At 42.6% G+C, this 17,545-nt stretch overlaps 1 protein-coding gene and 1 non-coding gene across 9 annotated transcripts in view; both read right to left on the bottom strand.

Moving 5' to 3' along the window:
- The window catches only part of SSH2 (slingshot protein phosphatase 2), a 301,444-nt gene that overhangs the window by 13,557 nt on the left and 270,342 nt on the right, over positions 1-17,545 (bottom strand). For all 8 annotated transcript variants that reach the window (XM_024234588.3, XM_024234586.3, XM_063718080.1 and 5 more), the window contains 3 exons: positions 16,318-16,364; positions 11,402-11,548; positions 8,869-9,069 (listed from right to left, as the gene is read on the bottom strand). In XM_024234588.3, the coding sequence (XP_024090356.1) occupies positions 8,869-9,069; positions 11,402-11,548; positions 16,318-16,364 (395 nt within the window). The remainder of the gene's footprint in view (positions 1-8,868; positions 9,070-11,401; positions 11,549-16,317; positions 16,365-17,545) is intronic.
- Positions 2,118-2,228, bottom strand: LOC112129749 (U6 spliceosomal RNA). Its single transcript, XR_002912107.1, has one exon. It is a non-coding gene; the product is annotated as a U6 spliceosomal RNA (small nuclear RNA).

The raw sequence follows: 17,545 nt of genomic DNA on the forward strand, positions 1-17,545 counted from the left end.
ACTAATGTGACCCCCTGTTTGTTCTCAACTCTGCACCTGCTCTCAGCTCCCCCTGCCTGTCTACTGCTTGGGTGGGGCTCTCTCTGACTCATGCCTGCACAGCAGAGGGGTGCTTTCCTGGGAAGAAGCAGGTCAATCTTTTTATGAAGACAAGCTGTAATCAATCAGCTGGGTATAAGATGGGGTTTTCACCCTTTCCAAGCTGCATGAGCTCCAGCCACCCCTAGGAGGAGACAACATATCACACATCTCAAGTGAGTGGCTGTGGGAAGGGGCAAGCTGACTGTTTGGATAGGTGGGGCCTAAGTTGTACATTATGACCAACTGAGGCCAGTGGTTTCCTTTTAAAGTTTCTTCTCTTACATGCAGACATCCTTGTTTCCTGAAATAAATATAAGTGTATTCTCCAATTTCTATCCCTCACCTATCATGAGGATGTTCAAACCTGCACGAGCTTCTCTCACCCACCATAGTAGGACAATGCCTGGGATGCAAATCACTGGGAAGACCTCTCAGGGGGTGGCTGTTTCCACTCTTCTAATAATAGAACAGGCAAAATGAGAAGTTTCATGATCCCAAGAATCCTCCAAAGTATGTTTTTTTTGTTTGTTTGTTTTTTTTTTTTTTGAGACAGAGTCTTGCTCTGTCGCCCAGGCTGGAGTGCAGTGGCGCGATCTCGGCTCACTGCAAGCTCCACCTCCCGGGTTTACGCCATTCTCCTGCCTCAGCCTCCTGAGTAGCTGGGACTACAGGCGCCCGCCACCACGCCTGGCTATTTTTGTATTTTTAGTAGAGACGGGGTTTCACTGTGTTAGCCAGGATGGTCTCCATCTCCTGACCTCGTGATCCGCTCGCCTCAGCCTCCCAAAGTGCTGGGATTACAGGCGTGAGCCACCGCTCCCGGCGCCTCCAAAGTATGTTTTTTAAACTGCCTGCAGATCACTAATCAGTCAGGAGAGAATGAGAGACTGAAGTTATGCTAATAGGCAGCAACAGTGCATGTTTCAGAGGAAGTCTGACATCGCAGCTGTGTAACCAGCAGGGATTTCCTTCTCTTCCTTGGGGAGATAATCATCAGAAAATACTGGGCCAGGGCTCTGGAATTAAACTGACACTTGTAAAAGAGAAAAAAAAAATAACCAATCTAAAGATAGGTCTGATGCTGCTGCCTTGTTTTCATTTTTGCAATAGAACCTGGAGGGAGAATGGCAAGCAGCTGATTCATCTCCATTGCCTGTGAAACACTGCTACTCCACGTGTCATTTCTCACTCAGGGGTCCCCTCCTCACTCCTCCCTACTCAAGGGTAACCTCCATCCTGAATTTTGTGCTTATCATTCCCTTTTTTTTCTTTATAGTGTCAACATGTTTTGTTCTTAATACTGCTTTGTTTTGCATGTCTTGAACTTTATATAAATGGTATCCCACTGTATGTATTCTTCACCAATGGATTTTTTTTTAAAGATTCATCACTGTGTATAAAGGTAATCCACAGAGTGTAATGAGTATGCCACAATTTATTTCCCTTCTGTTGGTTCAAGCAATTCTCCTGCCTCAGCCTCCAGAGTAGTTGGAATTATAGGCATGCGCCACCATGCCTGGCTAATTTTTGTATTTTTGGTAGACACAGGGTATCACCATGTTGGACCAGGCTGGTCTCAAACTCCTGACCTCAAGTGATCTGCCCGCCTTGGCCTCCCAAAGTGTTGACATTACAGGTATGAGCCACCACGCCTGGCCTCATCATGTTTTAGTCGGTTACACTAAACTGTTTTCCAATGAAGCTTTCTCCTGAGACAGTTTATTCTAACACTTCATCACTGGTAGGAACAGATGTAATATATTAGATCATATCTATTATTTTAAACTGTTAAATTTTAAACTCGGCCGACTCCCCACCTCCCACCCCCTTCCAGGCAGGCAGCAAATAAACGGCTTGCCAAAAAGGAACTTCAGAGTTGGTCTATATCCTGGATGATACAACCAAGTCTCAGATCCTTTTCCCCCTTGAGTGGCCTCTGACCTGAATTTGGATTCATATAAAGACACAGACATACATAAGGTGATTAGGTCATTCTGGGAAAGAATTGGCCTTTTACCTAGTTAATGAACAAGAGGAAATTTTATTTTTATTTTTAAATATTTTTAAGTTGTCAGCCTTGTGTAGGGGCCATGCCAATCTTCTCCGTATAGTTCCAATTTTAGTGTATGCGCTGCCCAAGTGAGAACAAGAAGGAAATTTAAATGAGAGATGCATAAGGCGTCCCGTTATCTTGCCTCCACTTTCATATTGTTACATGTTTGGTGAAACATCAACTCTGAGAAAGTTATATAAAGGAAAAGGCTGCTAAAAATGGAGTACTTGCGCCTGTAATCTAGCTACTCAGGAGGCTAAAGCATGATGATCACTTGAGCCTAGGAGTTGAGTGAGACTAGCCTGGGCAATATAGACATTGTCTCTTTAAAAAAAAAAAAAAGAGGGCCGGGAGTTATAGTAAAATCAGGCTGTCTATAGTTACTTTTTAGGGTATTAGGCAGCCTGTATAAAGGAAGAGAAAAAGCATTATCTGAATTTTTTGTGTGTGATGTGCATCGCCCAAGATGCTTTAAGATTATTTAATTGGAAAGCTAGTAAGAAAATCCTTTTAAATCTCCATTGCTCTTGGCTGTCACCTGACCAGGAGTCCACGTCTTTCCTTCTCAGGTTGCCTACTGCCAGCTGACCAATGTGCATCAGCTAACTAGACCTCAGTGTCTCCACCAGCAAAGCCAGGGTAAAAGACAATCCTGCCTCCTCTGGCCCTTGTGACAGGGGCACTCAAAGAATCAAAACAGACATTTCTGAGGAAACATGGCACAGACTGGCACAGTCACCACCCAGGTTTTTTCCTTGCCCCCTATACACTGAAACCTAATACCACAGACACATGGTCCAACTTGCAAATGGTCTGCTTGAAATCTAAACCTGTCTAATGGAACATAAATCTGCCAGATACCTGCATGATCAGAGTGCAGAATAACAAGGCTGCTGGCAGTTTAATGCAGTTTTAAAACACAGGCACACACACAGACACACACGCCCCCACCTCTTGTTTTGCTCCCATCCCCCATCTATAAAAACAGAAAAAATAAAATCAGATATGAATACTATAAGTAGCTTTACGATACCCTTCTTTTTAGGTCTAAAGGGAAATATTAAACATTAGCCTTCTCCAGGCTCTTAGTGATATACTGGGAGGTGCAAAAAGTCCCTTGTATTTCAGAGGGGCTTGGCCCATACCCTCATACTCAGATTAAGACTGTAACCAATTCACAAAGCAGTACAGGAGCCTGGTGTCACTTTGAAAACTTCTCTTCTACTAACGCCAAAGCACTAAGTGAATGCCCTAAAACAGAGAGCTGCCACCTCAAATTAAATACCCAGGGCCACCCTGGATAACCATGGAGCTAGCGAATGCTAGGATCAGGGCTCTGCCTCTTTGAGAAAACCACCACAGGCCTCTTGGGATAAAATATAACATGCAAGATGTAAACACTTGGACAGGAAATGGACTTTCTCTACAAACAATGAGTGAGATTTTTCTAAGGATTTTCCTCTCCTGCTTACCTAAATTGCAAGGCTTGATAGAGCTTCATACAGTCATAGGAGTCTGGGGATTTTTTTTCTTTCCTCTTCTAAGCAGGCAGATCTGGAGTGGTACTTTGGTGCCGGGCGAGTCTGCTGGGCCTATTCACTTGGCAGTTAGCCTACAAGTGCCAAGCTGTCCTAATAACACATCATAGATTGCAGACCCTAACAGCTATATATCCAACAGCCATTTTTCTTACTGTCAGAGGCCTGATTTGATTTGGGTGTTCACTGTCCCATGGGTTCAGGAAATGTGGCACTTCCCTAGATCCAGAGGATAAATGTGAATATGCTTTTTTTTTTGAGACGGAGTCTCGCTCTGTCGCCCAGGCTGGAGTGCAGTGGCATGATCTCGGCTCACTGCAAGCTCCACCTCCTGGCTTCATGCCATTCTGCTTCAGCCTCCCAATTAGCTGGGACTACAGGCACCCGCCACTACACTCAGCTAATTTTTGTATTTTTAGTAGAGATGGGGTTTCACCATGTTGGCCAGGATGGTCTCGATCTCCTGACCTCGTGATCTGCCCACGTTGGCCCACAAAGTGCTGGGATTACAGGCATGAGCCACTGCACCCAGCCTTTTTTTTTTTTAAGATAAGAGTTTTGCTCTTTTGCTCAGGCTGGAGTGAAGTGGCGTGACCTCAGCTCACTGCAACCTTTGCACCTTGGGTTCAATGATTCCCCTGCCTCAGCCTCCCGAGTAGCTGGGATTTGTAGGCGCCTACCACCACGCCTGGCTAATTTTTGTATTTTTAGTAGAGACAGGGTTTTGCCATGTTGACCAGGCTGGTCTCGAACTCCTGACCTCAAGTGATCCACCTGCCTCACCTCCCAAAGTGCTAGGATTATAGGCGTGAGTCACCGTGCCCGGCTGTGAATATGTTTTATCCAGTCCTGGAAAATCTATTTTCTTGGCCATATGACCCAGTCCTAGGCAATGGGTGGGGAGCTTTTGGGGAAGGTCTTCCTATCCAGTTTAAATGCCCCTTTTCTTCAGCCAGATGCTGTACAATTTACAGAGGCCTAGAGATGTGGCAGACATCTGGCAATTGTCAGACAACCTCAAGGACCAAGCTGTTAACTAAGGAAGGTGGAACAGAAAGCTGTAGAACACCAGAGTCCATGATTACATTACCACCGAGCCATTACAGAGACTACTTTTTTGTTTCTTTTTAAAAGAGATGATAAGTGGTACAACTTTTATCTTTTTTTTGCCCCTGCAGGGTCCACTCTTCAGCTTCTCCACTCTGTTTGCTGCTGTGGAGGCAGCACAACAGGCTCCCTAGTTTTCTGACTTCCAGAGGGTTTGGCTATTGGGGAGTTCTGGAAGGAGACTGGAGGAAAGAGAGTGAGGGCAAGGTATTTATTCCCCTAGCTCCCTCAGCATGGGGCTACCTCGGGCTAGCTGTGTCCCTCTGACAGAAAGTTATTGCTTGCCTCTGAAAGTGCCTTTCTCTAACAAGAGTCTCTTTCCAGGTTCTAGTAACTGCTTCCTCTCTTTTTGGGTCTAGGAACTGTTTCCAAACAGCTCTGCTGATACAAGTCCCTTGATTCTACTACAATGCCACACTTGTAAATAGTCCCTTTTTAAAACTCTCCTCAACGGCTGGGTGTGATGGCTCACGCCTGTAATCCCAGCACTTTGGGAGGCCGAGGCAGGCAGATCATGAGGTCAAGAGATCGAGACCATCCTGGCCAACATGGTGAAACCCCGTCTCTACTAAAAATATAAAAATTAGCTGGGCATGGTGGCGCACGCCTGTAGTCCCAGCTACCTGGGAGGCTGAGGTAGGAGAATCCCTTGAATCCGGAAGGCAGAGGTTGCAGTGAGCTGAGATCACGCCACTGTACTCCAGCCTGGCGACAGAGTGAGACTTTGCCTCAATAAATAAATAAATAAATAAATAAATAAATAAATAAATAACCCTCCTCAAATAATCCTAATCTGAGTCTGCTGTTTCTTGCTGAGATCCTGATTGAGGTATTTGATTACTTGCAGCCTAAGTGACATCCCTAGCACTAGATAGTACTTAAAATCCAGAAAACACCACAATATAGGAAATTCTAGGAACACTTCCCATTTCAGTTTTGAATGGAATATGTCTGTGGGTGGCAGGAGGCAGTAGTGATGTCATGGAAGAGGAAATAAATGGCACATACATGTGTCTTCTGGGTAGCCTTGGAGGAAGATGAGAATCATATCTGAATAACTCTCAACAATACATAATAAACATTCAAACACATTTTTATTCACAATAACCCTGTGAGATGGATCTCTTGATTTTCATTTTATAGATGGGGTCAGGTAAGGATAAGAAATGTGAAGTAACTTCTCAGGGTTGCAGCAAGAGGGTGAACCAGCAATGGAAACCAGATCTACTGACTCAAATTCTGTGTTTTTCTCTCCCCAGGGCTTGTCCCTCCCTCCATGAATCAAGCCTAGGAAGCTGAGATGGAGCAAAAAAAGGAAGGGAAAGGGAAGAAAAGGTGATTTTGGGTTTATACTGCCCTTCTTATCCTCATCTAAGATTTTTCTGAAATTCCTTCAACAACTAAGGAAAACCACACACATTAAAAAAACCCAACCCAACAGCTTGCAGAAGCCTGGGATTCCAGAATAAATACTAAAATTGGCAGGACACATAGCATCCTTCCTGCCAGTGGGTCACGTGAGGACACTGCCCAACATCTGTCATGTGTGTCTGGGAATATATATTTATTTCTTGCTGAATGCTCAGATGCCTCTTTCTTGTGCCAAAAAGAACTGCTACATCCTATCTTCTGATGTAATCTAAAAATGCCATCAAAATCTGGCCCCAAAGACCTACAAATTATTTTAAACACAGGACGCTTCAGTATCCTCCCAGCCTCCTAAGAGAATGGTTCAGATAAAATCATGCCAAATGTTGAGTAAATGGGAGGGGTTTTTTCGTGGAAACCATAATGCTATGCTGTGACCACATTTTCACAATACTTCGGGGGTGGGAGGGTGATCCCTCTACCAGGATAGGCTGGAAGGCTATGTAACATTTTTTTCAGGGGAAACACAATCCAGATTCAAGAGTCAAGACCAAATCATAAGACTCACTGGAGTCAAACACTGGCACCAGCCCCAACTGCTTCTAGACAGCTGTGCCTTCACCCTAACAAAACCATCTAGAATATACCTACATGGAAAAAACAAAGCAGAATCTAGAAATCCACAGAATTTCAGCATGTAGCATCTCAGGAAACTGATCCTTAAATCACTTAATATCTGATGCTTGTTCCCAAGAGCTGCTGAAGGTGGCTTTAACCACCAAAGGGATAATAATGCAGTGCAATTAATTACTCATTTTATAACCAATTACCAAATTATTATTGAAAACAGCTGGTTCTTACCGATACAGGAGACATTCAAGACCTGGTACTGAGTGGAGAGGTAGACTACAGAACAGTTTTTGTGGCAAAAATAGCCACCAAAATATGTGATAGAGTAAAACCTTGAGAAACAGGTAATGTCAACTGCTGTCTGTGTGTACTGAGCTCATAACTATTTTTTCCTTTTGCAATTTTCTGCATTTTTGAAAAGCATATATAATTGGATTAAATTTTTTTTTGAGACAGAGTCTCACTCTGTCGCCTAGGCTGGAGTGCGGTGGCACGATCTCAGCTCACTGCAACCTCCATCTCCCGGGTTCAAGCGATTATCCTGCCTTAGCCTCCCGAGTAGCTGGGACTACAGGTGCCCGCCACCATGCCCGGCTAATTTTTGTAGTTTTAATAGAGATGGGGTTTCACCATATTGGCCAGGCTGGTCTCAAACTCCTGACCTTGTGATCCGCCCGCCTCAGCCTCCCAAAGTGCTGGGATTATAGGTGTGAGCCACCATGCCCAGCCAAAATATTTTTTAAATGAGAAATAATTGTTTCTAGGAAGTGCTTTCATACCTCAATGGAATTATACACATTCCTATTCTGCTGATTTGTCACATCATCAAAATTACTGGAGAAGGCTCAGTGAAACCAAGCACTGAGGTAAAGAAATACCCAAATTAGCAGATGGTACTTATTTTTTTTTTTTAAAGAGTCGGCCAGGCCAGGCGTGGTGGCTCACGCCTGTAATCCCAGCACTTTGGGAGACCGAGGTGAGTGGATCACAAGGTCAGGAGATCGAGACCACAGTGAAACCCCATCTCTACTAAAAATACAAAAAATTAGCCGGGCGTGGTGGTGGGCGCCTGTAGTCCCAGCTACTCGGGAGGCTGAGGCAGGAGAATGGCGTGAACCTGGGAGGCGGAGCTTGCAGTGAGCCGAGATCGCGCCACTGCACTCCAGCCTGGGTGACAGATCGAGACTCCATCTCAAAAAAAAAAAAAGAGTCGGCCAAAGGTTGCAGCGAGCTGAGACTGTGCCACTGCACTCCAGCCTGGGTGACAGAGTGAGACCCTGTCTCAAAAAACATAAAAAATACAAATAAAATATGAATGAATGAATAGGCCAAAAAATGTCCAAGAATTTCAGCTAAGCCTTACATTATCTTGGGAGTCATTGGTATCCATTTTTTTTTTTTTTTTTAACAAGGCAGCTGAACCTAGTCTTATAAGATGTTGGAAAGTGGTATTAATATTTAGTACTTCCATCCTTTAGTTTAATTATATCAACCTGAAAGATTAAATGCTTAATCTTCCATACTACTCTTTTTTTTCTTTAAAAAATTTTTTTGGTACTGCTCCTTATGGGGCAGGGCTATCCCATTGGCAGTGTGTCCAGGGAAATCTTTCTTTTTTTTTTTTTTTTGAGATGTTGTTTCACTCTGTTACCCAGGCTGGAGTGCGTGGTACGATTTCAGCTCACTGCAACCTCTGCCTCCCAGGTTCAAGCGATTGTCCTGCCTCAGCCTCCCAAGTAGCTGGGATTACAGGGGCCCACCATCATGCCCAGCTAATTTTTGTATTTTAAGTAGAGACGGGGTTTCACCATGTTGGCCAGGCTGGTCTTGAACTCCTGACCTCAAATGATCCGCTTGCCTCAGCCTCCCAAAGTGCTGGGATTACAGGCGTGAGCCACTATGCCCGGCCAGCCCATGCAAATCTTAAATGCTTACACTGAAGTTTTGAAAACTGGATTGATAGAGAAATAAGTCTTTTTTGAAAAAACATCACATCCAAATCAGCTTGAGAAATAGCTACAGAGAAGGACACTTCATCTTGCTTTAGGGAACTTAAAAGGAGGGAGAATCGGAGAAAGCCACTTGACTCACCTTGCCAGCAAGATCCCCTGATACTCTTCCAGTTGTCTCATGAAGCTGGGGTTGGGCTTGGTCACTGTGCGTCTTTCTTTCACATAGTCATAGGCTCGGTCCAGATTCCAGCCATATTCCTTCATTGCATAGGCAATCACGGTGGAGGCTGAGCGACTCACCCCCATTTTGCAGTGCACAAGGCATTTAGATCCATGTTTCCTTGTTTGGGGGATTGAGGTAAAGAATAGAGGAAAATACAATAGTGGGTTTTAACAGTTGGGTTTTAGATTTTTCCAAGTGTCCTGTCCTGCCCTTCCATTTTCTTGCTATGCAATCCCTCCACTTTGGTACACTCGTATACATTTATAATCAAATGTGTGGGTAGGGCAGAGTAGGTGAGGCAGCTCTAGTGTATTCTTAAACAATATTCAATGTTAATATTATGCTTCTTTAATCCACTCAGCAAACATTTACCAGGCATTTACAATATATGTAAGGCAATGTGCAAAGTGCTGGGATGCAAAGGTAAGTAACATACAGCTTTTATCCTAAAGGGTAGGATTCAGTGGGAGAAACACACAATTAAAATGCAATATGGGGCTGGGTGTGGTGGTTCCCACCTGTAATCCCAGGACTTTGGGAGGCTGAGGCAGGTGGATCACTTGAGGTTGGGGGTTCGAGACCAGCCTGGCCAACATGGAAACCCCGTCTCTACTAAAAATACAAAAATTAGTTGGGCAGACTGGGTGCAGTGGCTCATGCCTGTAATCCCAGCACTTTGGGAGGCTGAGGCAGGTGGATCATGAGGTCAGGAGTTCAAGACAAACCTGGACAAGATGATGAAACCCTGTCTCTACTAAAAATACAAAAAAATTAGCCAGGCGTGGTGGTGTGTGCCTGTAATCCCAGTTACTCGGGAGGCAGAGGCAGGAGAATTGCTTAAACCTGGGAGGCGGAGGTTGCAGTGAGCCGAGATGGCACCACTTCACTCTAGCCTGGGCAACAGAGCAAGACTCTGGCTCAAAAAAAAAAAAAAAAAAAAAAAAAAAAAAAATTCAGGGTCCTGATTAGGATGAGACATAGGAGCATTTAAAGAGATACACACTCTTAGGTGCTGATTTATGCTTGCAAAAGCCTGAGAGTTAGTGCCCTCAGTTGTGCCTGGGTGCCCCGTACATCTCTCCCTAATCCTAAGTAAAATTAGCCTTTCTTTTCACTGGGACTGGGGTCTAGCCTTCTAGTACCTTTTCCTTATAGAACCAGACTATTCCAGTACCCTATTCTGAAATGAGACGAGCTTTTTTTTTTGTTTTTTTTCCCCTAAACCCAGGCTCAAGTGCAGTGGTGCAACCACAGCTCACTGCAGCCTCAACCTCATGGGCTCAAGCGATCCTCCCACCTCCCTCAGCCTTCCAAGAAGCTGGTATCACAGACATGCACCACCGTGCCCGGCTAATTAAAAAAAAATTTTTTTTTTGTAGAGATAGGAGTCTTGCTCGGGCTAATCTTGAACTCCTGGGCTTGAGTGATCCTCTCGCCTCAGCAAGATCTTTGTTCAAGTCCTATCTTTACCACTTATTTGACCTCTCTGAATGTTGACAAGATCTGCCCCTCTGGATCTTAGAAAATACTACATGAGAGAACAGTAAGCATGCCATGAATGGTATTATTACTGGGAATAATTTATTAACAGAATTCAAAAATATAAAACACTCTTTTAGGTACTTGCTGAGAATAAAGGAATAGGCTCAAAGCTAGAGTAGGAGGATTTAGGGAAACTAAGAGGAAGAACTTCCTGACCATGAAGGTCCTTAAGAGAAGTGTGAAATTATTTTTGAAGGAGTTTAAATACAAAAGCACTTCTCATCTCCCAGGGATGGTTTGAACATAGTCCTACCTGAAGGAAGATGTAGCAAACAAGCTTGTTTATGGTTCTCTCTAGTAAAGGAATAAATAGGATTGGCAAGGAAATCCCCAAGGACTTAAAAAAAAAAAAAGCAGTGTTGACATTAATACCAAACACTAAGTTAATACAAAATACTTTCACTAGAAGAGCCAATTAATTTAAGGAAGACATCAACAGAAGGGCCACAGAAAAATTTCATCATTTAGAGTATCATAAAAATAAAGTAAGAGAGTACGAAAAGATTTCCAAAGTTTGTCTCCTTATCTTCAGCGGGGAGGACCAGTATTCTATCTATCTGAAATAATTTCTACGATATAACTTTTAAATCTCCCCACTGGCAACTTAATTTCATTCAGAATTTCTTCCTTTTCTCATTTCTGTATCTTTTGCTGCAGTCTAAGTCTATTTTCTTTAATTCTGTGCTCAATGGAAATAGCCAACATGAGGTTACTTTCTCCTAGGGGTTTACTTTACTTAAAGTGAGTCACCAGTCTTTTGCCTAGGATTAAAAAGATTTCAGTCTCCTCCTTTCCTTAGTTCCTTTTTCCTGAGTACCATCAGTAAGTTGTCTATAGCCCTCAGGCCCCAGCCATGTGTGGGGCAAGAGGAACAGAGGTCACAACATTGTGCAGGACTATTACTCACTTTGCTTTAGAGATGAATTTGTAAGTGTCATTCCAGTAAGCCAGGAGATCCGTTGCCTCTTCATCATATACCCGAATGTTATGATACTCAAAGACTCCTGGGAAGAAGTTATCTATCTCTCGAGTGACATTCAAGATATACCGTACCCTGCAAGGAAACCAATGGAGAATATGTGCTCTACTACTCAGGCTAAATCCAATTCCCAGCACTGTTTTTTCTTACTTAAAACTTGTTTATTCCATAGACTGAAATTAAATACAAAAATAATGAAGATAGCTAAAAAACTAAGAGGTTATATTTATTTATTACCGAAATCATACAACAGGGTTCCTGGGCATACCTGGGCACCAGGGACTTATTAAGCAAAAAGTTATCCACCATGTTCAACATCTAAATTCCATTTTCAGTTTATGTAGTTACACAATCTCATCCTTGATAGTATTCTGAAAATATGCCTCATATTTTACTCCAAAGAATCAACTTGAGTCCATAATCAGACACTTTCTCAGTTACTAAAATTGTCAGCAATACAATTTATTCTCTGAAAGTCATCTGTATAAAATCAGACTACTGACATGTACCCCAAGGGAAAAAAGAGAGAATGAATAACGATTTCTTCCTATTTTTCTAAATGCCAGATTGTTAGTCTTTGTGCAATTACTCTCTCTAAACTACATGAAAGGCAAATGAGGACAGAACTGGAAGGGTCAGAGAAAAGCTGGACTTAAAACTCCCTTAAACTCATCTGACTGCATTACTGGCTGCTATGGCATCGATGTATCTGAAGATTCTTCTACACTAAGATGCTTGCAGAAGAGAGTTTCTCTATCAAAACAGTCTTCTATTATCTTTCTCACTGCACAATCTCAATAAATGCTTGAATTCCATTTACCAAATGTTATCTTAATGCTGTGATTTAGACATAGCTGGTTGTCTAAGTTTACTCCAACAATGTAACATGGACTCACTCAATTCTTTCTGAGACATTGCTTCCTTCTCAGCACAAATGTGAAGTTCTATAAACCCAAACTCTTAAATCAATGAAATGAATACAGAAAAAGAAAGCAGCCATAGCTAACCAAATCTGTGGTTAAGGTCAAGCAGCCAAAAATTTTCTCAGACACGAATTGAATCTGTTTTAACTTGGCATCAAAGCCCATTACTACAATTTTTTTTTTTTAATTTAATTTAAAAAGCGAGCTTGGCCAGGCGCAGTGGCTCACGCCTGTAATCCCAGCACTTTGGGAGGCCAAGGTGGGCGGATCACCAGAGGTGAGGAGTTTGAGACCAGCCTGGTCAAGATGGTGAAACCCCGTCTCTACTAAAAATACAAAATCAGCTGGGCGTGGTGGCACGTGCCTGTAATTCCAGCTGCTTGGGAAGCTGAGGCAGAAGAATTGCTTGAACCCGGGAGGCGGAGGTTGCAACGAGCCGAGATTGCACCATTGCACTCCAGTCTGAGCAACAAGAGTGAAACTCAGTCTCAAAAACAAAAAAAAAAGGTGCAATTGCTATGGAAAACAGTACAGCAGTTTCCCCAAGGGTAAACACAAAATCACCACAGGACCCAGCAATTCCTTTCCAAAGAATAAATCCAAGAGAAATAAAAATATAAGTCCACCCAAAAACTTGTATACAAATGGTCACAGCAGCATTATTCAAAATAGCCGAAGAGTGGCTCTTCGTTAGTTGATGAACATTAGTGATTTCTAGGGATTGTTGGGGCAGGGGTAAGAAGAAAAATGGAGGTGACTCCTGAAGGGTACAGGCTTTCCGAGTTGAAAAAATGTTCTAAATGGATTGTGGTGATGGTTGCACAGCTCTGTGAATATACTAAAAACCAACAAATTATACATTTAAAATGGGTGAATCGTATGGTATGTAAATTATATTTCAATAAAACTTTTAGAAAAAAAGGCAACACTCCAGCCTGGGTGACAGGAAAAAAAGGAAAAAGAAAAAAAGACAGGCAACACACTTTCCTTATTTTATTTTATTATTTATTTATTTATTTTCCCCAAGATGGAGGCTTGCTCTGTTGCCCAGACCTGGAGTGCAATGGCACGATCTTGGCTCTCTGCAACCTCCACCTCCCCTGTTCAAGCAATTCTCCTGCCTCAGCCTCCCGAGTAGCTGGGATTACAGGTGTGCACCACCACTCCCACCTAATTTTTGTATTTTTAGTAGAGATGGGGTTTCACCGTGTTGGCCAGGCTGGTCTCAAACTCCTGACCTTGTGGTCTGCCTGCTTCGGCCTCCCAAAGTGCTGGGATTACAGGTGTGAACCACCTTGCCTGGCCTCCTTATTTTATTTAAAATAAAAATGAACAATCTCCCACCTCTAATCCCATATCTCATAATAAATTATGGCACTATCTTTCTAGAGGCAGGACACAGCTTCCCAATCCTTTTCATTACAAAGCTGTAGGCAGTCACTGCCAATTGGAACTGAAACTCCTTGAAACTTTTTTCCCATCTTAGCACCAAATGACTCTATACAGAGTAACATTTTACTTTGGGTAAGGTTCTGAAGTCAGTAGATTGGATGGAAATGGCCTTAATGTCAAAATTACCCTTGAAAATCCCATTAAGTCATCTATAGGCAGCAGTACATGTGGTTTTGTGTACAGATCCCTGAACTGTAATTCTTCACATATTAAAATTTAACAATCACTGAATTTAAGAAACAAGATCTAAGTAGCTATCTGGGAATTTGACCATACTGTTTTTAAAGACAACTAGATATAGTTAGTTGCATTTTATAATTTAGTCTTCTAAGAAGCAAATGATATGATGGGTCTCATCTCCAGCTAGGGTTATATTCTAAATTCATATGTATATATGACATGGTTCCAGTGCTTTTGGCAAACACTGCTATACCACATCTCAGACTTAATATTAAACACTGTATCTAGGTTTCCCAGAAGTACAGATTTTTTTTTCCCTCAACAAGAGTCTCACTCTGTTGCCCAGGCTGCAGTGCAGTGGCATGATCTCAGCTCACTGCAACCGCCATCTCCCGGGTTCAAGCAATTCTCCTGCCTCAGCCTCCCGAGTAGCTGGGATTACAGGCGCCTGCCACCACACCTAGCTAATTTTTTGTAGTTTTAGTAGAGACAGGGTTTCACCATGTTAGCCAGGCTGGTCTCGAACTCCTGACCTCAAGTGATCCACCTGCCTCAGCCTCCCAAAGTGCTGAGATTATGGGTGTGTGCTATTACGCCTGGCCAGAATTACAGAATTTTTAAAGCTTGATGACTTGAGAAGCTTGTAAAAAACATTGTCCCACTCCTAAAGAAATCTTAAGGAGACTCCTGTATAAAAAGCAGATGCAATGTTATTAATCTTGTTGAATTATGGGGTCCTTATGCTTCAGGGGCATTTCCAAATAAGGCAAATGGCAGATACAGGATTAGAACTGAGGTCTCTGAATTCCCAACACAGTTTGCTAATTGATTTTCTCTCCTTATCTGCCATCAGCCAAGTCACAGTGTTCAAATATGTGTGAACATATCTATCATTCATTCACATTTACTGAGTACCCTCTTGTGATACAGCTCTGAGCTAGGTAGACAGTAAGCTATAAGCAAGACTAAGATACAGTCTCTGCCTTGAAGAACTCCAGACTTTCTTACTAAGTTTTCCAAGTTTTATTTAACTTCAAATTTTAAATTAAGCAACCAGATTCCCCTCCCCACCCCCCGCAATTCTTTACATAATCATTTAGCTTAAGTCCTGTTCCAAGTTCATTTTGCCAATTATGAAATACTTTTCATGTGGGGAAAAAGTAGGGAGTATTTATCCACTAATGGTAAAGATAACCAGGAGGCTTATGGCTGAGAAAACAGGCAGCCAGCAACCATCAACTACCTCTGAGTCTCAGCTGGTCTTATCTCTTTCCACAATGAGTTAGCATGGCAAATTTCAGACCTGATTTTCTCTTTTCTTATTGGGATTATCTGACCTTCTAAAGTGAATGAACTTCAATAAGAAACTTAGTAGGCATCAGCTAAGGGAAAAATGGCAGCTTTTTACTTGCTGAATGCTCACTGTAGTCTCTATTGTTACAATCAAACTTAATAACCATGCTGCTTAGGGACAGTTTTCTTAATATAAGATAGGTCCTCTTCAATTTCAGAAGCTTGTCCAGTTCACATCCATAACCTACAGAGTCTTTAAGCAGCTTACTACACAGAATAGGGACTGAGTCTTAATTTATCTGTGGATCCCCAGCACCTAGCACTTTGTCCCACAGAAGATGCTCAATGAATACTGAATGAACAGCTCTGTGAATCCAACATATGCAATTCTATGTATTCTTGCATAAAAACAAAAATTTGATTTTAAACATCACCAATGGTTTGCAAATTTGTTCTTCAAAGCCCGTCAATTAAAGCAGCTGATATTTCTTGGGAGGTGGGGGGACGAAACAGAGGGAGAATAGCTGTTTTTCTTTTTCTTTTCTTTTTTTTTTTTGAGACAGCGTCTCGCTCTGTCACCCAGGCTGGAGTGCAGTGGCACGATCTTGGCTCACTGCAAGCTCTACCTCCCAGGTTCACGCCATTCTCCTGCCTCAGCCTCCTGAGTAGCTGGGACTACAGGCGCCCGCCACCACACCTGGCTAATTTTTGTATTTTTAGTAGAGACGGGGTTTCACCATGTTAGCCAGAATGGTCTCGATCTCCTGACCTCGTGATCTGCCCGCCTCGGCCTCCCAAAGTGCTGGGATTATAGGCGTGAGCCACCGCGCCCGGCCCAGCTATTTTTATTTTTCTTAGATTACATCTGATTAGAATCAGTCAGATGCAACTCTTAAGATTAAAGTTACCCACTGATACCTCTTTGATGGGAAAATGAAAAGATAAAACAGGGACTTCTGTCACACAGGGGTGCCAGCTATTGCTTTGTGTGCTTACCCTCGGTTCTGTAAGTCCTCTAAGTTGGAGGCATTCCATTCTGAGCCCTATGGAGCCAAAAAGACAAGGTTAAGGAGTATTAGCAAACCAACCAAACAATACTTGAAAAGGAGTGAGGGAAAGAGAAGAACTTTCAAAAAGAAGACTAATAACATCTACCAGTGCCCTTTAAGTTGCCAGCCACTTCATATGTTATCACACTTAGTTTTCACAAATGATAGAGTAAGAATGTTATTTTCATCTTCATTTTCACAGATACAAAAACCAACTCATAGAATTAAAATAATTTTTGCCCACGATCATAGAGCAGGAGAGGTGTCTTTAACCATCATCTAATCTAAATTAGATGTCTTCGGTTATTCTTGCTCATAGTAATCTCCTATTTTCCTCAACAGCATGTACCACAATTTGCACCTAAATATTTATTTATGTGCTTACTTTCTAACTACCTTTAATATAAGCTCCTAGAGGTCAGGAACTAGCTCTTTTCTTCCCTATGGAAACCCACGCACCTTGCACAGTGCCTGGCACCTGGCAGGTGCTCAATAAACATTTGCTGAATTTTTATAGATACAAAAGCAGCATTATTATGCATTGAACTACACCTTATTCCAAAGCTCACACTCTTTTTTTTCTGACACAGCGTCTCTCTCTGTCGCCCAGGCTGGAATGCAATGGCGTGATCTCGGCTCACTGCAACCTCTGCCTGCCGGGTTCCAGCAATTCTCCTGCCTCAGCCTCCTGAGTAGCTGGGATTACAGGTGCGTGCCACCATGCCCAACTAATTTTTGTATTTTTTAGGAGAGGCAGGGTTTCACCATGTTGGTCATGCTGGTCTCAAACTCCTGACCTCATGATCCACCCGCCTCAGCCTCCCAAAGTGCTGGGATTACAGGTGTGAGCCACCGCGCAGGGCTGCTCACACTCTTTTTAGTGCATTAAGTTGCATCTAAGGAGTTAAAGGACAGAACTTGTGGGTGGCAAGAGAAGACAGTGAAATAGCAGCTTCTGTCAAACAAATGAGGGAAGCATTATATGTAAAATTTTAAGATATGGATAAATGGCAAACTTTGGGGGAGGAGGTTCTGCCGATGATCTGGAGGACACAATTATTAATATTTTGCCATATTTGCTTTCTTTCTTTCCCTTTTCTTTCAGTACATATCATACTTTTTCCCCCTGAACCATCTGAGAGCATTTTGTGCACCATGACACTTTATTTCAATAC

The sequence above is a fragment of the Pongo abelii genome, chromosome 19, assembly GCF_028885655.2.
Source record: "Pongo abelii isolate AG06213 chromosome 19, NHGRI_mPonAbe1-v2.0_pri, whole genome shotgun sequence".
In the NCBI taxonomy this organism is placed as follows: domain Eukaryota; kingdom Metazoa; phylum Chordata; class Mammalia; order Primates; family Hominidae; genus Pongo; species Pongo abelii.